We start from the raw sequence: 22,606 nt of genomic DNA, 5'->3' as shown, positions 1-22,606 counted from the left end.
AAAAGTTTTCTTTGTCATTCCTTTTTTTTATAAGAGCAACTACTTTTAAAAACCTTGCCATGTTTCAGGAGACATTTTCTTCATGTATCTTACCTAAGAGAATCAGCATGGTGTAATAGTTCGAGTGCTGGAATAGGATTTTGGGAGACCAGGGTTCAAACTCATGCTCATCTAAGGAAACCCCTGGGTAACCATGAGAAAATCACACTCTTTCTGCTTCAGAAGAATGGGTCAACATACCCCATTTGACCAAATCTTGCCAAGAAAACCCCACAACAGGGTCATCATATGGTGGAAATTACCTGAATACTATCTTACCTGAAGTTTTTAATGGCTACAGGAATATGTAAACACAACTTAATTTACTGGTGTTCCTACCTATAACCGGATGTAGAAGTGGGCAAGTGCAGAGGATGAGAAACGGGAATTACCTATCACCACTGTACTAGGCAAAACTAGAAAGTGACCACAAGAAGATCACTTCCAGATATGCGTGTACACGTGTGCCTTCCAGCCATCTGAAGGATTTTGCAAAATTACCTCTATTATTGGCATAAGAAAACCATATGAACTTACAGTTACCTCCTCTAAAAAAACTTTTAAAAAGGTGCAGACAATGCCCTATAGGAGAATCGCATGTCATAGAGGCTGTTGGAACTTTCATTCCACATGGAGGATGGATTAATTGACAGAGGCTGGAGTACAGGAGTGATTTGAGAGAGGTCAAGGTGCATAGAAATGGCCTCCATGGAGTAAATATGGCCTACATGCTCTATGATTCACACTCCCAATCCACGGAAGAAGTTGCACTATTCACAAACACAACTCTCCCCCAAACACTAGACTTTTGTTTCAAGCAGTCATTATTTTGTGCCTTCTATTAATTTTTGACACATGGATACCCTAAGGTGACCCTACCATGGGGTTTTCTGGGCTGAGAGTATGTAACTTGCCCAAGATCACCCAGTTGGTTTCATTTACCAAGTCAGGAATCAGATGATTTTCAAAGTTGTGTTGAATGCTCAAAACCACTACATGTAGTCTCATCCCAAAACTGATATGAGTAAATGTGGTTGCATATACTTCTCTAGGGAAGTTAAGCTCTGTTATTTAGGGAAAAGGTTTCAGCGTAGCTGCAAATACAATGTTTATCAGAATGAGCAATATTTTATTGCCAATTCTATGATCAAAACAAGCAAACGGTTAATGCTAAATTACACAAGCAGTCTTTGTGAGCTGTAAGTTAAGAGGAAGAAGGTGAGCTTTCAGATATTACCATAAAAGAGAGAAGAAAGTTGCTCTGGAGAGGATCAAAATGTGCAAACGGTAGCAATTTCTTGCTGTCTGAAAAACATGTTTTATTTGTTAATGAAAATTAAATGAGATTGGCTTGTCCTTCTGGATATCCATGAAAAGCAAATAACATTATAACCTTAGTCATGAGTATTCAGAAAAAAGGATAGGCAGAACACAAAAATGATTACAAAACATTACCGCTTTTCAGACTATTCCCACAATGATTTTAAATTGATTTTTCCCTGTGATGTGAATACATGGAGTTTCCTAATACCTTTGATTGTATTTCTTGTTTAGAAATGTGTGCAGAAACCCACTGCTCCGTTCTTACAAAGAAGGATACAATATTTGCAAAATGTCATATCGCTGTGAATCCTATTCCATTTTACAAGGTAAGGATTTCTTGCAAAAAGACTGAAAAAGAAAAACATTTAATTGGGTGGGTGATTTGTATGGTTTGGGAGACCCATATTTTGTTCATTGGAACCTGATCAGTTCACCTTTTCTTTCTCATTTTTGTGTTTAAAGACTTTAGTAGCTAAGTGGTTTCCATACCAGTCAGTTGATGAAGGCAGTTTTAGTTCAAATTTTAAATAAGTTATCTGAGCCACTGAACCCTAACCTCAAAATGTATTCAGCACCTTGGACAGCTCATGCTAAAACCTAAAACAACTCCTTCGCTTTACTAATGTCAGGAGCCTATTGCTACTACCATTTGATATGACATGAAAAGTAAGGTGGATGAAAAGAAAGCCAAGGCAGCAGCTAAGAAAGGAGGAAATACACAACAGCATTTTATAGAAAAACAAAGAAGTAACACTACTCCTGAAAGAAGGGGGCCAGAGAAAGCATATTCATATTTCTAATCATAGAAACTCTGTGGATTTGAGCCTACTCAAATTGGCGTCTCCACCTTTGCCTTATGATAAGTTTGTTGTTGTTTTTTTTGCTTGGGCTGCTAAACATGTTCTGGATATAAATGTTAAGCAAATAAGGCAGAGAAGAAGCCAACCCCACCAAGGAAATCCATTCATAAGAGTGAAAAGAAATAGGAAGAAGAGTCTGTTCCAGAAGATAATTATGAGTACTTTGTTTCTCTGAAATGCCACATGGATATTTCTTCCTCTGTCAAATGTTTACTGTCATGATGTGATTGAGAACTACTGAACAAAAACAATATGGTACCAACAATAACTTTATAATAATCATAATCATTATCATCATCAACAACAACAACAACAATAACAACAACAACTTCCTTTGTATCCTGCTCTATCTATCTCCCCATGAGGACTCAGGCCGGCTTCCAACATAGTAACAGGCAAACATTCAATGCCTATATAAACAATGCAGGGCTAGATATAGCTCTACAATTATATATACTAATTTCACATTTGCATTTCCCCCCTGAAAAGTTTGCAATTCCTCTCTATATATACAGTAGAGTCTCACTTATCCAACGTAAACGGGCCGGCAGAACGTTGGATAAGCGAATATGTTGGATAATGAGGAATTAAGGAAAAGCCTATTAAACATCAAATTAGGTTATGATTTTACAAATTAAGCACTAAAACATCATGTTATACAACAAATTTGACAGAAAAAGTTGTTCAATATGCAGTAATGCTATGTAGTACTTACTGTATTTACGAATTTAGCACCAAAATATCACGATATATTGAAAACATTGACTACAAAAATGTGTTGGATAATCCAGAACGTTGGATAAGCGAGTGTTGGATAAGTGAGATTCTACTGTATGTGCATTTCCCTCCTGCAATATTTGCAAGTCCCATTTATCTGTGTTTACATCTATCTAGACATCTGTGTGTGTGTGTGTGTGCATATTTAAAAGGCCTATATCTATATTAATATCTATCTATCTAGACCAGGAGTCCTCAAACTTTTGAAGCAGAGGGCCGGTCCATAATCCTTCAGACTGTTGAGGGGCCGAATTATCATTTGAAAAAAAATACAAATTCCTATGCACACTGCACATGTCTTATTTGTAGTGCAACAACAACAACAACGAAATAACAATGCAATGTTTAAAAATGAAAACAATTTTGACCAACATAAACCTGTCAGGATTTCGATGGAAAGTGTAGGCCTGCTACTAGCCAATGAGAAAGTCAAGTTAATTAGGATTGTTGTTATTGTGTACCTTCAAGTCATTTCAGACTTTGACCAAGCCTAAGTCTAAAATTAAATATTTATTTACTGCATTTATTTACTACATTTATATCCCACCCTTTTTACCCTGAAGGGGACTCAGAGCAGCTGTATGTACATCTATATATATAAAAGCGTAATAAAATTTCGGCCTAGGACAAAACTACAAAACTACACACCCCAGAAACACTAAACTTGGCAGCACAACCCCTCATCCATGCCTCTACGTTCATACAACAAAAAGCTCCAGCTACTCCAGAAAACAGCCAGGCTTTGAGACTGCAAGGCTATTCACTGCTATTCCACCTGGCCAACAAAGGATTCCCATAAGCCACAGCAACGCGTGGCCGGACAAAGCTAGTACAATATATTATATTATTAGCATAGCACAATATTAGCATTGTAGATTACTATATTGAACTATACCACTATACTATTAGATAATATGTAATATATAACATATAATTAATATTATTATATGGTGGTATTATTAGTATTATATTGTATAACATAATATTATAATCAATATTATATGTATATACAATATATTATATTATTAAAACTGATATAAAAATATTATATTATAAAACTGAGGGCGGGGGCCAGGTAAATGACCTTGGAGGGCCGCATCTGGCCCCCGGGCCTTAGTTTGGGGACCCCTGATCTAGACATTGCTCTATATATAGAGAATTATATCTTTATAGGACTTACAGAGACTTGCAAACATGTGAGGGGAAATTCATATATAAAATTAATGTATACTTATAGGTAGGTACAGATATACAGGTACATGGATATCTCTAGATATCTATATGTATATAGGATTTTCAAAGACCTGCAAACATATGAGGGGAAAATTCATATATTAAATTCATGTATTTGTAGGGAGAAATCTATATATTATTTACAAGCTTTGGGGCATGCATTTGCCCAAGGAAGAAATGCAAGCAAAGCCCTCCTAAAAACAACTTTGGCCTCTTTTCTCCTCCCCTTTCCCACCTCTTTTATTTCTCCCTCTTTCAAACTCTAAAAGTATCCAGAAAAGGCTTTTTAAAACTTCCCTCCCTCTCCCAAAAAAACCTACTCCGTTTTTGTTTCCTTAGGAATAAAAAGAAATACACACCTTCTGTTGCTCTCCTTTCCCTCCCTTTTGACTCAAACGTTCTTGCAATAATAGTAATAATAATAATAAATCCTGCAAATTTGCAAGAGTCTCTCTTTTTCTTCCCCTTCCACCATGCAATCTTTTTCTTCTTCCTGGCTTGCAAGGGGTTCTATCATTCACTCTCCTTTCGCTTTTAAAAACATTCCGTCCTTGTCCCTCTCTCTCTTAAAAAATAAGATAACTCGATCCTGGGAGGAGAAGCGAGGCTTTGGAAAAGAAAACTTAGTGTGGCCTCCAGGCTCCACTGCTGGCTTAACCTTGACCCGATTATAAGCCGGGGAAGGCTTTCTCAGCCCCCAAAAAGAGATAAAAAACTCAGCTTATCTTTGAGTATATACGGTATATAATAACATATAAAGAGAAATGGCATAGACACAAACAACATGATGATAAAACTACTTATAACTAAACTACATTACAAAAGACTAAATGTCGCACCTCAGGCTAAGTTCACCTTGCTATAGATACCCAGTCAGACACACAGATAGACTTTTGAAGTTTTTATTAAGCAAAGCAGAATATAAATCAAGCAATCAATCAAAAGGTAGTTCAAAGTTGTAGTGAAAGAGTCAATGGGTCCAAGAGATTCACAAAGTACATAAATGTCTATTTAATCCAAAAGGCTAGATCCATGGGTTCAAAGAGCATAGCAGGAACAATAATCCATGAGGCAAAGAATTAGTCCATAGAGTCCAAAGCACAAGATCCAAGAATCCAAGATAATCCACAAGGTGAAGAATTAGTCCATAGAGTCCAAGAACAAGGTCCAAGAATCCAAGATAAACCACAAGGCAAAGAGTCCAAAGAACAAGGCCCAAGAATCCAAGAACGCTGGCTAGGTAGAACTTCCATACAGATGAAGCGATGAAAATTGCACTGACAAAGAATAGTCTGTGAAAGCATACTTTAATAACAACTTAGGAATGCATTCCTCTTCCCACAGCTAGATTCACATTTGCATGCCAAACGCTCACTTCTACGGACCTGGGAACCCATCCAAGACAAACGGTCCTCTCTAGATAAGTCCTCATTATCTTGCACCTGCTGGTCAGAAGCTAAACCGTCATCCTCATTATTTTCCAAGGCTGCAGTCTCTCCCTCAATATTTCTCATGTCAGCTTGACCGTTATCTGCTTCTCCTGGGATCAGCAGCTCATCCTGCAACTGCATGTCTGAGCTAACTTTTGCCTCAGACTGCTGATCTTGAATCCCAAATCCAGAATCCCCAGAATCCCCTCCATCTTAATCTAGAATCTGGCCAGCCTGTGGCTGGGATACAACACTAAAATACAAGATGCAAAATAAAATACAAAGCAAGGAAAAGAAAGAAAAAAACATGGCTTCCATCTACCTAGGTGATAGTTATAACTGATAACCTATCCTAATTTATGCAGTAGTAAATAACTATTTGACACATGCATTGCCATCATTTCATAACTGAATCTTCAGACAGTAACTATTGAATATGTATAAGATGTCAAAGATCAAAGCCTAAAAACAGAACATTCAGGTCAAAGCTTAAATAAAATGGGGTGAGGGTCACACAAGTGGTCCCCATGGATGTAGAAACCCATCCTTACACTCCACTACTTAGTATTTTGGCCTAATAATATTAAAATAACACATCTTGTCATTTATTTTAGAGATGTGTCTACCAAGCCTGTAACTATGAAGAGACTTTTCCATACATTTGCTCTGCCCTGGCATCATACGCTCACGCATGTGCTTCAATGGGACTGCTTCTTGGGAACTGGCGGAGTACTGTAGACAACTGTAGTAAGTACACTCTAACTGCTACCAGGCCTTTGTACAAGCTGTCATCACTATTAGCACAATTTGAATTAAATTAACTATTTTATCATACTTTGTAGGATTCTTAAAATCTAGACACTTACAGAAGTTTGATACTACTTTGATTACCATGATTCCTAGGGAATCCTGTATGTGGTTAAGCACTTTGAATTCTCTCTGACAGACAGCTCTAGTGCTACAGTTCAGTGGAGGACATTAGAGCACTCTGGTGCAGAATCTAAAGTCCTTCTATGATTGATTAGACAACAAATACAGAAAGCCAAAGTAGGAATACACAAAGCTAAGACAACTGAAGTTCAATAAAACTGCTGTAAATGTGTAGTATAAATACATTCCCGAGCTCTAGCACAAGGGCAAAACAACTCTTCATCGTCCCATGATAAGTGGCAGAATCCTTCTCATACAATCATATTTTGATTACTGAGTCTAATACACATGTTGTCCTGGGCAATATCTAAGGAAACATTAATTTAAGATCACACTATGTGAGCTATGATCAGTATAGTCCTCATAAAAATATACAGACATTTAGTTTTATTTGCTTAATGATATGCACTTTGAGCAGTTTACTCTTACAAACAATGAGAAATTTTATTTTAAAATTCATAAAGAGCAAAAAGATGAATTACTGTGAGTTTCATGTACTCACATTATTCTATTCTAATAAGCACTTAAGTATGGAATAGTGTGCCTGAAGGGATTAAAACAAATTTAATTGTTCCCCAAGGACTGTCTGAAGATCTTCCAGATGCTCCACAATCTGAACTTCACCTAGTAAAAGATCAGTATGAGTGTCTCTCCCAGAGAAGCTACTTGGTTTCTGCTCCCTTCCACCCAACAAAAGGTGGCACAGGAATATTTGGATACAAGGTTTTTGAATACCAAAGCATAATTATATTCTTCTTCCTCTTGCTAGCCATTGCATGTACTGGTAATCAGACATTCAGCTACAACACTCAAGCTTGTGATCGGACATGTCTGTCCCTTTCCAATCGAGAATTAGAGTGCCATTCTGCTGACATCCCCATTGATGGCTGCAATTGTCCCAAAGGAACTTACCTGAACTACAGAAATCAGTGTGTCCGTAAATCCCAGTGTCCTTGCTACTTGAAAGACAGGAAGTTTATTCAGGCAGACCAGTCAACCATAATCGGTGGAATCACCTGGTAAGTATCTGTTCAAAATTACAAACCTTTGTGGGCTTGCTTGGCATATTAAAGTTTCCTTTCCTAAAAAGCACACTCTTCCAGATCCTGCAAGAAAAGTAAACATGGGTGGAACTTTTTATTTTGAAGGACATATATCCCAGAGTTTCTAAACAGAAAAAGTGAGATGTAAATGTAATAAGTGAAAGTATACTTTTTATCAGGGAAAGGAGATAAATGGAGCACAATCAAAAATAGAAACTGAAAAACTAAATATTGATTATTTCTGTATTAAATTCAAAGACAAACCCATCTTTATTTGGAATATCAGCATGCAAAGGGATCTTGTAGTATGTTAGAGACTAAGTGAGAGAACAAAGTTAGTAGCATGTGTTTAGTAAAACATATGGGGGGCTAAACATATTAGGGGACTCAGGGCGGCTTACACAACTGGTAGGATCACTACCAGTACATCATAATACAATAAAATAAGAATAAAACAGTTAAAATAATTAAATAACATAGTAAAATACAATATATAAAAATTTAAAACAATGCAACACCAAATATATATATATACCAATCATCCATCAGACCTTGTGCAAAAGCCTTAATCCGATCCATGTCAATGCTAACTGAGTTCATTCATTAAATATGAGGAAGTAGACTTAAGTCTATGAAAGTTTATACTAGCTCAGTTAGTCTCTAAGGTCCTATAAGATCCTTTTAGATGTTCTCCTTGTTAATTTATTATTTAACACTCTTCATCTATTGCCTTTCCATGTTCTTTCTATCAAACTATCATAGCAAGTCTAGAAGGAAAAACATGGTACAGTAGAGTCTCGCTTATCCAAGCCTCACTTATCCAAGCCTCTGGATAATCCAAGCCATTTTTGTAGTCAATATTTTCAATATATTGTGATATTCTGGTGCTAAATTCGTAAATACAGTAATTACAACATAACATTACTGCGTATTGAATTACTTTTTCTGTCCAATTTGTTGTATAACATGATGTTTTGGTGCTTAATTTGTAAAATCATAACCTAATTTGATGTTTAATAGGCTTTTCCTTAGTCCCTCCTTATTATCCAAGATATTCGCTTATCCAAGCTTCTGCTGGCCCGTTTAGCTTGGATAAGTGAGACTCTACTGTACTTGTAATTTATTGTGTGTACTATTCCTAGAATATATAATATATTGTATATACATATAATAATGATAATATTATAATGTAATACAATATTATACTAATAATAATACATTATAATAATATTAATTATATATTATATATTAAATGTAATATTACTAATAATATTACAATATATTTATATACTACAATATAATAATTTATTGCCAGTATTGTGCTATTGTTAATATAATAATACTGTATGTAAATTTAATTTGTAAGCCACTCTGAGTCCCCTTCGGGGTGAGAAGGATGGGATATAAATGTATTAAATAAATAAATAAATAAATAAATAAATAAATAACATTATCTTTGCACTCCAATTTAGTTCATTTACTATACTATACCCTCCCAAGGATCTGGGTCAATTAAATTACATGTTTGTTTAACCCTGGCTGTGAAACATCAGCCCAAAGAAAAAAGACTGTTCTTTTGGAAACTATGCAAGCTCAGAGTTTAAATTAGAATACTTAGCACCATGCATTTACTTCATGTACCCTAATACACTTTTTCTTTTCTAGCTACTGCATTAATGGGAATCTGAGTTGTACTGGCAGACCTATAGATCCTGAAGGTATGAATATCATGGTATTTTTTCCTGGGGAATCTACTTCCTCTTACGTTGCAAAGATATCACTTCACACGTGTGTATCTCTTTTTTCTTCCTTAGAAAACTGCAGGCCCCCCAAAAAATACATTTCATGTTCCTCCAACTCAGGAAGCAAGTACGGAGCTGCATGTGCACCAACTTGCCAAATGCTGGCTACTGGAATTCAATGTGTGAGCTCAATACACTTTCAGTAATCGCTGTGATATCAAACCCATGCAAGAAGTTGCTTTATTTCATTCATAGAATGTATTTATTTTTTACCAAGTCATTTTGGCAGCCAATGCAAAAAAAAAAAAACTCCTCCACTAGGAATAAAAATAGAATATTCATGCATTTGGGATTACCGTAATTGTTTGCTCATTCTTCACAATACCAAAACGTGCTGACTACAGTGACATTATGTGACAGAGAATCTTCCACAACATTGGGAGACACACTTTTGCCAGATGACAGCTCTGGAGAATACACACTATGGGAGCAGCAACATGGTTATCACAAACAAAGGAGATTCTTCCTTCCCAGTTTCCATTCTCCAGCTCCAACGTACAATTAGAGCTCTGTGAATGAAGAGATGAGGCTACACTTCTATCCCCATTTTTCCAGGAGAACGTTCAACTAAACTTAACAAGAATTATACATATGTAAAATGCCAAACTGGGAACTGACTTACATCGGGTCTCATTATGCATCTTTCTTTTAAACTTGCACTTCACAGCTATTACCCAATTAATGCTTATGCAACAGAAATATCTGGATCCTAAACATACACACATGCAAATAAACATACATACAAATGCTCTCCCAAATGTGGAGGAACTGTTTGTCTAGGAACAGGTTCCACAAAACAAACAAGGACCCCAAATTACCCAATTATGTGAACAAAGCAATCACCCCGAGTGTTTTCTATAGAATTAGTACTCCTGGTAGAATGCCAGTTCTGTGCAACTATTTCTTCTGACCAGAAGTTTAGATCATTTAGGACATAATCTAATGCTCATTTACATGGAAGATAATCTTACTGAATTTGTTGTCATTCCTTTGAGTAGGCATGCATGGGATTGTGCTACTGTTCAAGTGTAGCACTATCTATATCCTTCCATCCACATATCCATTCAGAAATAGCACCTACATAACTGGAAGGATGTTTAAACAACTCTTTACTTTGACATATTTCCACTAATAATACATTTTCCCAACAGCATAATGGAATCAAACAGCCACAGCACTATACTTCCCAAAAATTAAGGAACTTTGACTGAATAGCATTTTTTTTAAAAATGTGATTTTATTACAAAGGTTTAGACAAAAAATCTCATAACCCAGTCCTAAAACTATATTTAGAACAACATATATACTTTTTAATTTCACAAAAATACAAGGAAGGTGTCAACCCAGCAAAGAATCTCCAAGGTGCTTCACAAAACATGTACCTTGTGATAACTGTAGGACAACTACATTATTGAGTGTGTTTAACTGTTTTCTTTCTAAAGTAGACTAAATTATCTGCATTTCATCATGTTTGATGTTTACAGTTATTGCACAAGAGCTTGAACAATAAATGAAGACTGTTTGAACCTCCAGGTACTGGGTGGCAGACGTAGTCACCATATCTACTAAAAGGAGTGATGAGACAAGCAGTGCAACAGCACATTTTCTACCTCTGCCTTAGAGCAATTTGTTTCCCTGGATGTCGCAGATCAGAAGTACTGAACTGTGTTGTTCAATAAAGCCAGGTGTATTAAACATTCAGCTTTCAACATGTAGAATTTGGTTGTTCTTTTCCAGGTCCCCAGCAAATGTGAGTCAGGGTGTGTTTGTGATGCCGGACTATATGAGAAACTGGATGGTACATGTGTACCACCTGATGAGTGCCCTTGTGAATATGGTGGCATCTCATATGAAAAAGGAGAACAAATTCAGACTGAATGCAAGACCTGGTAAGACTGCTGGGGTTCTGCCCTTGAGTATCCTTGATCAAACTGTGTGTGTATGCCATTCAAATTGCCATTAATAAACCTAGAAAAAACAAAACAAAATTAATTATGTACACTACTATTGTCCACTATTAAATTTGTACCAAAACATAGTTAAGATTAACATGTAACATCTGAAAATTAATTTGGCATCACTCAAAGGCCTCAAGGAAGAAAGTAAACTTTGTAAGTTTCTCACAAGTGTTTTTATTCCTCTTCAGCACCTGTGCCAGAGGAAAATGGAAATGTATCCAAAATACCAAATGCTCATCAACATGCAGTCTCTATGGGGAAGGGCATATCAACACATTTGATGGACAGCGATTTGTATTTGATGGCAACTGTGAATACATTTTAGCTATGGTAACCTTATTATATTGGTACATTATAATCCAGAATATGATTGATTTCCTTGCAAATGTACTATTTGTTAAAACAAATATACAGGCAGTTCCCACATTAACGACAACATAAGTTCTGTAGGTTTGTTCTTAAGTTGAACTTCTATGTAAGTCAGAACATGTACATTTTTCAAGTGTAATTCCAGCTAAACATTTTTAGTTTTGAACAGCATAAAGAAGGGTTAACACCCATGTAATGTTTGTTTTGCTAAATCTATGCCCCTGTTCAGAAGATTTCACCTCATTCTCTGTTTCTGTGACAATTGGAATTTGAACATTTCGGGGTGTCATGGACACAAAGATTGGCAATAAAGCATCAATAGAGAGACCTTTTCCCCATGATAACTCTTACAGGAGTAAGTATCCCTTTCTAGGAGTAGATTTCCTCTACTTCCTGTTGTTTTAGGCATAGGAGTTAAGATTCAGCACAGAAGTACCTGAGGCAAGTGCCTTGCCATGTCCAGATTTTTCTCTGCAAGAATTTCTGATGGTCAGGAAACTCCATTTTTAATCAAGGATGAAAAATTATTCACCATCCTTTCCATTCTTACTCTCATTTCATAAAATGCACTGCACATTTGTTGATAAGATTGCCACCCCTTTGGAATAAAATTATGTGACTTCTCCACAGAAAATTTTATCTAAGAATTTAACACTATTCTGTTTTCTTGTTTCCCCTGAAAATCATTATTATGCATGTCATAATAAATGTATTCAAACTGTCACAGAAACACATAGCTTAAGGACATCACTCCCTTGCATTGATTTCGTCCAGCAGGCTGAACTACAAAGTCCATTAAGTAAGCTAACCCACATCAGTGGGCTGATCTCTAAAACTCTGAGGCAGCTGTCTCAAGTAATATCTCTCCAACTATTTATAGTATGCTTAGAAAGCCTATCTCATTTATATTTGCACTAACCTAGTGGAAGCTCCTTCTTTAGAGGCTTTTAAACAGAGGCTGGATGCCCACCTGTCGGAGATGCTTTGAAAGAGATTTTCTTGCTTCTTGGCAGGGGGTTGCACTGGATGGCTCATGAGGTCTCTTCCAACTCCATGATTCTATGATTAACCCTAGAAAACTGCAACAGACCTTCAAAAAAGATGTCTTCAAATTGATGATTGCATGACTTAAGGTCACCATAGCTGAATCTGGCATTAAGCCATGACACTCTGCACAAACCCTTTAAGTCCAATAACATTTTAATGTTATGTTTGACTCGAAGCCTAGGAATTTCTATTGTGCATTTTAAATCCACACAGATGCTTTGCTACCTGGATCAATCTAATTATTATCTGACTGTGCTTCTCCCCTTAGGATGGCTGTGGCATGGGTGGCTCTCCCCACACTTTTAAAATAGTGACTGAGAATGTTGTCTGTGGAAACACTGGAATCACCTGTACCAGGGCATTCAAGATTCACCTTGGGGTAAGGACAATGTGTAGTGCTTGCAATGCAGTGCTGAGATTTCCTCACTTTTTCCACAGTGGAATGTCAGCAAGCAAGCAATTCAACACAAGACAATAGCCACTTTATCTTGTCTGTTTCATTTGAAAAGCTGATTAGACATTTTGTTGCATTCTCCTTGGGGGAGAAAATGACCACATACTGACAGTGTTCTTGGATCTACTCAGGGCCCACTGTAATAATTTGTATTTCTATTTCATAGTTTCTGTTAAATGGTTTTTCTACTTACGCATAGTTTTCCTTGCAGAATTTGACTATCACTTTGGCAGATAGAACATACACTGTGTCTGGTTGGAATCCTCAAACGGAGTTTTTCATAGAAGAAAATGCCCTCTTCCTGTATACTGAGATCACAATAACTGACAAATATGATATAATCCTTGTCTGGAACAGACACATGAACTTATTCATCAAAATTTCCAGAGAAACAAAGGTAATGTCATTTTCTAATGAATTATTCTTATTCTTATTCTTATTTATATCCTGCTTTTTTTCTTCACAAGGAGACGCAAAGTGGCTTACATTAAAAGTATTTCAATACAATGTAAAACCTACAAATATACAAATGTTAAAACAGAATTAAATAACAAAGGTATTAAAAATTAATAGTTGAAATCTATAAATGCATTGCTGATGAGCAAATGGGTGAAAATGAAAAGATCGTAACAGTACCATAATCTCAGGATTGTTGCTATGGTGGGGTTGAGGTAAAATGTGGATATAACATTATGCAAATATGAATTTGGATGTCGAAATGAAACTTTCTGTCATACTGCAATGATTTAAAACTCTAATTGAACATTTAGAACCCCACTACACATAAAGCAAAAGTCCAGTAGACAATTAGTAGCTTTTATGTATACTTTTATGTATACTTACTGTATACATACTGACTAGATCACACTTGCAACTCTCTCCTTCCCATATCTTATAAAATAAGGCTTTTTGGTTGATCACATGGCTAATGGATAACTCCTCCCAATCCATCCAATGTTCCTCTACATCACTGCTTCTAGGTCAGGACTCCAAATGGGGTAACTATCACTGTCCCCCACCCTTCCTCTTCCAAGTGTGTGCATGTATTTCCGCTTCCCCTCATGCTCCCTTCCCTAATGTCAACCACACCTCCTGTCCTGGGCATGTGCCTGTCTCTTTCCCTTCTCTTAAAAATGTTTCATCATTTACAAAAGGGTCATGGAAATCCACTGGGAGACCTTGGGCAAGTCACGCTCTTTTAGTCTCAGAGGAAGGCAAAGGCACACCTTGGGCAAACCTTGCCAATAAAACGTTGTGATAGCTTGGCCTTAGGGTTATTATATATTGGAAACATGCACAATAACTTAAATTACTAACTGCATGCTGCCTCTTGATGACAACCAAACCCTTCAGATGAGGGAAGCACAGCCTATGTAGTAGATACAACCTTCTTATACCCTAGCTTCTGTGTATACGTTCTATGGATGAAAATCTAAGTACATGTGGCCAAGCAACATTAGAGTGTGGTCAAGGCCACAAAAGTTATTAATAAGGAAGAACACACAAGCTAACAGAAGTTGCAGTGGTTTGCTTGTGCCCGAGCATGCTGAAAAGGCAGAATAGCAGATGATTAATTAAGATAATCCCTGTCAAATGGAGACATTCATACTCCCATACACCCCACCACCGCCACCAAAAATACTTTTGCCTATATGTTTCATATCACAGTCATTGGAGAAGATTGCATAAGACCCAAACTTTCAGGAAGACAAACGGCTACTCCTACTAAAGAAATGGGGGTGTAGAAGCAGATGTGTATTTTATTTTTTGAATTTACAATGCTTACCTTCTCAGATGCCTCTTCTGGATCATTCACTCATGCTTCATGACTGCTATGTACTTTATTAACCCTATTTTTGTAAGCTAATAAAATGTCCATGATTCATTTTGATGCAATTTAGGATAACCTCTGTGGTCTATGTGGTAATTACAATGGAAATATACGAGATGATTTTGAAACCCGAACTCGATATGTGGCATCCAATGAGCTGGAATTTGTGAATTCCTGGAAGGAGAACCCATTGTGTGGAGATGTCTTCTTTGTGGCTGACCCATGCAACAGGAATCCTTATCGCAAAGCCTGGGCAGAGAAAAAGTGCTCTATTATCAACAGTCAAGTATTTGCTGCCTGCCACAGTAAGGTAAAGCAGAGAGTGGAACCCTCATTGGTTTCAGTATTTTCTAGTAGTATAAGACACAATCATTTTCCCTATACAGTATAGCCTTTCAAACTCCAGGTTTCTTTGTATTATTTTAAATGTCAACAAATCTGTTAGATGTTGACTTTAGCTCACATAGAAAGCTACACGTTTTGGTCAGTAAAATATACTGACCAAAAAGTATGGCTTTCTATGTGAGCCACACTTTTTAGACTCTAACTGTACCATTGGGTACTACGTATATTGAAAGCATTGATAATTTCAGTACTGCAATCTTTGATTTATATATAAACATCTGAGAAGGAAATGTGTTTTTCCTGACCACGTTCTTGTTCATCTGAATGACAAACTATAGTCCATAAAACTAACAAAGTCCATAAAACAAAGGTTTTTTGAGGCCCCAAGAGTGTACTTGTGTCTTATGGGGCTGCCCACTCCAGCCTATATCCTGTTGAAAGTCCCAACTAAAAGATATCAATTGAATTAATGTACAAAATGTACAAAGTACAAAATTTATTTTTGTTAAATTGTGATTTAAGACATTGTACTTGCACTGTGAGCAATAAAATACAGTCTCAATATGGAGACTGAAAACACAATTTAGACTGAGTTCTGTAACTGAAAAAATACGTTATCTGTAGGCATTTCCTGGATCTCCAGTATGACTCTATGGCATTCTTGAGCCAGGGGGTGCTTTGGTTGTGTGTTGGAAGAGACTACAAGGGCCATCCAGTCAAACCCCCTGCCTTGTGGTCTCTTCCAACTCTTTGATTATATGATTCTAGAGGTCTTTCATTTCAATAGAGTTTGCTATTATCCATGGTTTCACATATTCATGCAAAACTTGGAAAGATATCTTCCCCACAGATACCAGTTGGGTCGGGGGCTCATATTGTGTTTGAAATTAAATATTTGCTTGCACATAATTTCCAGTTTATTGTTTCTGTCTTTGCTCTAGGTACACCGGATGCCATATTATGAAGCTTGTGTCCGTGATTCATGTGGATGTGACACTGGAGGAGATTGTGAATGCATGTGCGATGCCATTGCAGTGTATGCAAAAGCTTGCTTAGATGTTGGCGTATGCATTGATTGGAGAACCCCTGACTTCTGTCGTAAGTTTCTTATTATCACTTTAAAACTATGGTAGGAGCTTTATATGTTCATATAATAATATGCAGAACTAGATGATACTTTTTAAGTTTGCTTGTTTCAGAAACTAAAAGAGAAATATTTAGTATGTGTTTAGAGCAATATTTTGAAACTATGTCCTAAAGATCTCTTGTATGTCTCAAAAGCTTATTAGTGCTATCTGGTGAAAAGATTGTAGTGATGAACAATTAGACCATAGGTAACTTGTCTTCTGTTAAGGACAACAAACATGAATTTCTTGGATTCCAGATGTTGTTGATCTCTTTCTCATTAGCCCTTGCCAATGTGTCCGATGATGAAGGATGAAGATGTTTCAACAGCATGCTTTCTTCATGTTTTTGATTTAGTGTTTTGTCTTTGACTAATGTAATATTCATAGTAACAATCACATTCTCTTCTATCTTAGCTGTTTATTGTGACTACTTCAACTCCCATAAGAAGAGTGGCATGGTTGGCACCTATTATTATTACGTTAATGAATTAAATTGCACCTGGCATTATCGGCCCTGTAAATGTCTAAACATGTCAACATCAGTAGGTGTCAATATTGAAGGTAACAATCTTTATTTTTCTTTTAAAAATGCAAACTCAGATTGGATAATTGTTTAAGCAACAACAAAGAATTGTGCATGGAAGTCTTTCAAATATAATTTTGGCTGCTGGCAGGCAACATGTTGAAACTATTCACTGTCAACTTAATATCAGTTCAAAATTGTCTAACAATTCTTCTCTTAAGTATTTCTGCCCTCAGTCTTTTTGTCCTGTTCATTTTGATGCAATATATTAATTGCAGAGATCTCAATACCATTATATCTTTCTTGTGCTGATTGTGAGAAGCCGCAGAGTGAATCAACTCTCTTCAGACTATTTTGTTGAAAACAAATCATTTAGTCAGATTTCCCCTCACATCTCTCATTATGAACCAGAAGCCTATTTTGTTTTGTTCTTATTCAACTACTACTTTCAAACAGAGTGTGAGACTATGATCTGAAATGCAGGAAATTAAACCTTTGATTCACTCTTTGTCTTGAGAAGATGTCACCATGCCTTCCTTACTAATTCATAGACAAAATAATTAAATAAAATTACAGTTTTTTAAAAAAAATACTGAATGACCCCATATCCATGGAACCAATGTATGTGGTTTCAATTATTCACTCAGGATTTTCCATGCAACCTATGCCCTCTTCTCAACACATCTGCCATTTGCCTTATTGAAAATGATAACTTTCACTATTATCTACAGTTTCACATATCCATGCAAAATCCAGATACATATCTCCTACTGATATGGGGTTCATATACTATTTATCCTGTTCCATCCAAATATGTCCAGGAAGCTAGGGGAAAGTGGATAAGATGCTTTAAAAACTTTTATATGTTTCATAGAAAAAATGGGACTAAATTTGCATGCTTGAAAACATGTATCTTTAGATCTTCAGTATGTCTTTACAAATGGAAAGTGGGCTTTATTGAATCTTTTTCTGATCCTTAAATCTACATAAAATATTTGCTGCATGCCTTCTGGACAATAAATGTATTTTTTCCTTACTCACAGGATGTTACAACTGCTCAGGGGATGAATACTATAATCCTAAAACAAAGTCCTGTGTGCCCTGTGGTAAGGAAAAACATTCACTTTCAGATATCTTGCTTGGAATAATTCTAGAACTTAGAAAATGCATTTGCAAGTCAATTATATTCTTGTTTACCGATTCCACTGGGACTTTTTTTTCCCTCCGGGTGAGTTAGAATGGGGTAGAAACAAAGTAAATAAAATTTTCCTTACTGTGCATAAAATTAATATGATTGCAGCCTTCTTTTGCAATCAAGTTTACTTTAGACAAAGGATGGGTTTTGATCCTAATATTAAGCACCAAAAAGTCATATTGAAGAGGGATATGCATCTAGTATTTAAATTGATGTTTTAATTTAATTGAATATTTATTTTATCTAGTCTTATGTTTTGTTTTTGCTATTATGTTTATTTCATATTATAAACAGCTTTAGATCTCATATTGAGAAAAGTTTGGGAAATCAAATCAAGCAAGCAAGCAGTACAATTTGCTGCACTATAAGAAGTGTAGTATCCATTATAGTGATTTAAGTCATTGTTGTCAAATATCATCAAGTTGAAATCAACTTGTGGGGATCCCATGAATGAGAAATTTCTAAATTACCCATTTATCATAAGTGCTTCTCAAGTCTTGCAGACTTGCATTTTAAGACACTGCTGTATACATTACAGTAAAAAGGTAATCACACAGTCCTTAAAACATTGAAAATGTATCCATGTTTATGAAAAACATTTTCTAGTAGCTAAACACTTCTCCATTTGTATAGGACTTAGTATTCTTGCTTATGTTTTTGTAAGCAAGCAACTGCTTTCATCACAGAATTACAAAAAAGATAAGACAAAGGATATAAGCCGCCCTGAGTCCCTTCAGGTGAGAAGGGTGGGATAGAAATAATGGGAAAAAATGATGGAAATAAATATCATTTGTTAAAATCAAGAAATCCTCATCAAGGAAAAGTTGGTACAGTATTGTTTATAAATTATTTAAACACAGCTTACCCTAACAATACCACCAACAATTAGTTGGTCACTACTGATGACCTCTCTTCTTCTTCTGCATAGAGAAACTATATAACCTTTGTTTATATGGCTAACCACAATTTTCTGTACTTTTTCAATTAACAGCATATGATATTTTCCAATAGTCTCCTGCCATTAAATCACACACATAAAGAAAATAAAATAGTGGATACTTTTGTCCTCCAAACCCTTAATATTATAAAACAGTGTGTATTCCACATTATTCTCACATATTTATCTTTCAGGTATTACACCACCAACACCCACACCAACATTGACACCGACACCAACAGGTGAGTACAATGTTTTCAAATGTACGCTAAAATTGCATGATACCTTTTAGCTTACGAGTCCTAGTTTTAGTCTTACATGAATGAGATGGATAGGTCTGATCATAGAAGGCTTTTGATACAGTAAAAAAAAAAGTCCCAAATATGAAGATTTTTTTCCCCTAATTCTTCTCGCCTCATTCCACGCCTTCTTTTATAATACAGTAGAGTCTCACTTATTCAGCACTCGCTTATCCAATGTTCTGGATTATCCAACACAGTCTGCCTTTTAGTAGTCAATGTTTTTGTAGTCAATATTTCCAATACATCATGATATTTTGGTGCTAAATTCGTAAATACAGTAATTACTACATAGCATTACTGCGTATTGGACTACTTTTTCTGTCAAATTTGTTGTATAACATGATGTTTTGATGCTTAATTTGTAAAATCATAACCTAATTTGATGTTTAATATGCTTTTCCTTAATCCCTCCTTATTATTCAACATATTCACTTATCCAACGTTCTGCCGGCCCATTTATGTTGGATAAGTGAGACTCTACTGTATTATAGAAGATCTGCAAATCTATCAGAAGACACAATGAACTGCATGGGAAATTGGGAATTGGGAATCACTATATCAATTATATCTCCCTCCATCCCACTGGCAGAAGTATCCCCTGAGAAGAACTATATTTGATCCAAATCCACAGTCTGTACAGCGAAGGAAAGTGTCCATTTGCCAATACTGTCCAATAATAATGCACAATGGGTCATACAGATATGTTACTAGTTGTACATAATTTAGGAATTGTCCATACCTTGTTACGTACATCTTTTTCTGCTTTGCACATAATCATGAACTAGCCAAATAATACTTTGTGTGGACTAGCCAAAGTGAAAACTCAGCAGTGCTGTCAAACTTTTTTATTTTATTTTTTTAATGTTAAAATTATTGTCAACATTAATACAATATTTATAATGCAACAAGTTATCTCTTTCATTCCAAACAAAACCACCCATTCTCACCCTCCCCCAATACATCATACATTTTAATATACAGTTCCATCAATTTTTTTATACCTGCATTTTTCAATATCTTCCATTGCACATTATAATAATGGTGCTTTATCTAGTTGTGGATCCAAAATTTCACTTGACCATATGATGGTTTGATTTGTCATTGTTTTGACACATATAACTAAAAATGGTTTCCATGTAATGTAAAATAAGTCTTTTTTATTTCATCTTTTGTTACTTTTATCTTGTTTCCTAACTTTTCCAATAGGGCTATAGCTCATATTTTGTATAAACAATTCCTTACTGATAAATTATCTATTTTCCCCAGTTTTGGAAATTACTACCCTCGCTGCACATATCATAACTGATATAAGGTCTTTATTTGATAATCTTTATTCGCCTTCTTGAATAAAGAGTTATTAGTAGTGCCGCATTAAGATAAACTGTTTACCCCGCTATTTGACTTATCTAAAAAGAACATACTTTGGGACATGTTAGCCACATATGACTCTAACCCCAATTTCTCCACAATTTCTACTTTATTAGTGTTATGTAATTTTCAATATATTTTCTCTCAGTCGTGCTGATATTGATTTATGGGATGGGGTTTTCTAAATTAAATTCCATAGTTTTTCTTCTATTTTTATTCTCAGATCTGACTCCCATACTAATCTCAGCCCATTTAATGTACTCAAACTGAGATTTTTGAATCCTTTGATATAATTTTGAAACTTGTCATTTGATTTGTTTTGTGTTGCAAATTGATTTGACTAACATTACAGATATATTATACTCCTCTTTCAGCATTGAACCCTCCCTCAATTTGAACTAAACTTTTCACCTTTCAAAGGCTTGAATAGCACTAAGAACAACTGATAATCTAAAAAAAACGATAAAGTGGCATTCCCACATTTGTTCAGCTCAATATTTAGGCTACAGTTTTGGAGATTCAGAGTCCTCCATCTTCCTGTAAGCTGGAGACACCACTATGAAGAACTAATGTAGAAGGAGGATGGTGATCACAAAATGCAGCCAGATCATCACTAAGATCCTTATTCCAAAGGGGAAAATTTAAAATGGCAGCCTTTGGCTCAAAGGAGACTTGAAAGTTTCACCTGACACCCTCTTTTTGTGGAAAATGGGAACATGTTCTCTTGCCCTGGTTTACTTCCCTCCCCAACTCATCAACACCAAGGGGCTTTTCACACTATATATGGTAATTATAGTGCTAGGGTTCCACTTTAGCTGCCATAGCTACATTATATAGAGTTGGGATTTGTAGTTCAGAAGGATTCTTAATATTCTCAAGCAGAGAGGTCAAGTGTCATGCCAAAAAAATAACCCCTGGATTCTATAGGATTTGCTATGGTGGTTAAAATGTTGTTTGGTCCAATAGTTCACTTCCAGAATGGAATAGAAAAGTAAGTTCTTTCCTAAGTAGACCACAGTTTACAATGGAAATTATAAACCACCAGAAAAGAAGGCTTAAAAATTCCATTCCAAGACTGCACTCGTTTTAGGGATACATTCTCCAGTTGGGGAGTGAGAGGTGTTTGTCATATTAACCGTTATGAAACCCACTGGTTCCTTACAAAATAATGACAATCCTTCTCACTATGTCAAATGTAAAACCACACCTATCTCCATTCCCAGCACAATTCTCTACTTACTATCTCTAGTAACACAGAAACAACTAATATATTCACTACCAATATCTCTGACTGTAGCCATCAAAATAATGAGTGGTTTGCTCGTTACACTCAGAGCTTGCATCTCATGCTGGATCTACACTGCCATATAATCCAGTATCTGATTCCGGATTATCCACTTTGAACAGCATTATCTACAATGCCATATAATCCAGTTCAAAGCAAATAATCTGGATTCAGATGCTGAATTATATGGTAGTGTAGATGGGTTCTCAGATAATTTCATCATCTTTTGAGAAATGTTTACAAGCTACACAAACACCAAAGAACACCTTTAGTGCCACTTCGAATTCCCTGACTAGAAACTATTGAAAAAACAATGAGCTTTGTTTGGTTAAATAAAACTGCAAGTTTCTCCTCAGTGGCTCAAATGATATATGATGAACTTAGGATTCACTACCTTTTTACTATATCATGGGGAAAAATTTTAATAC

General features: G+C 35.8%; 1 protein-coding gene across 1 annotated transcript in view; it reads left to right on the top strand.

The window, feature by feature from the left end:
* muc6 (mucin 6, oligomeric mucus/gel-forming) overlaps positions 1 to 19,637 on the top strand; it is a 49,142-nt gene extending 29,505 nt beyond the window's left edge. Inside the window, exons 17-30 of the mRNA XM_062966030.1 lie at positions 1,594 to 1,688; positions 6,277 to 6,409; positions 7,362 to 7,611; positions 9,301 to 9,353; positions 9,450 to 9,559; positions 11,175 to 11,326; positions 11,584 to 11,725; positions 13,080 to 13,190; positions 13,477 to 13,662; positions 15,167 to 15,406; positions 16,383 to 16,539; positions 16,983 to 17,129; positions 18,135 to 18,197; positions 19,418 to 19,637. Of these exons, the coding sequence (XP_062822100.1) occupies positions 1,594 to 1,688; positions 6,277 to 6,409; positions 7,362 to 7,611; positions 9,301 to 9,353; positions 9,450 to 9,559; positions 11,175 to 11,326; positions 11,584 to 11,725; positions 13,080 to 13,190; positions 13,477 to 13,662; positions 15,167 to 15,406; positions 16,383 to 16,539; positions 16,983 to 17,129; positions 18,135 to 18,197; positions 19,418 to 19,515 (1,937 nt within the window). The 3' untranslated portion in view covers positions 19,516 to 19,637. The remainder of the gene's footprint in view (positions 1 to 1,593; positions 1,689 to 6,276; positions 6,410 to 7,361; positions 7,612 to 9,300; positions 9,354 to 9,449; positions 9,560 to 11,174; positions 11,327 to 11,583; positions 11,726 to 13,079; positions 13,191 to 13,476; positions 13,663 to 15,166; positions 15,407 to 16,382; positions 16,540 to 16,982; positions 17,130 to 18,134; positions 18,198 to 19,417) is intronic.
* Positions 19,638 to 22,606: the final 2,969 nt, after the last annotated feature.

Source organism: Anolis carolinensis, chromosome 1 (assembly GCF_035594765.1).
Source record: "Anolis carolinensis isolate JA03-04 chromosome 1, rAnoCar3.1.pri, whole genome shotgun sequence".
NCBI lineage: Eukaryota > Metazoa > Chordata > Lepidosauria > Squamata > Dactyloidae > Anolis > Anolis carolinensis.
Note: the sequence above shows the minus strand (reverse complement) of the source record. Positions and strands in the feature narration are given on the sequence as shown.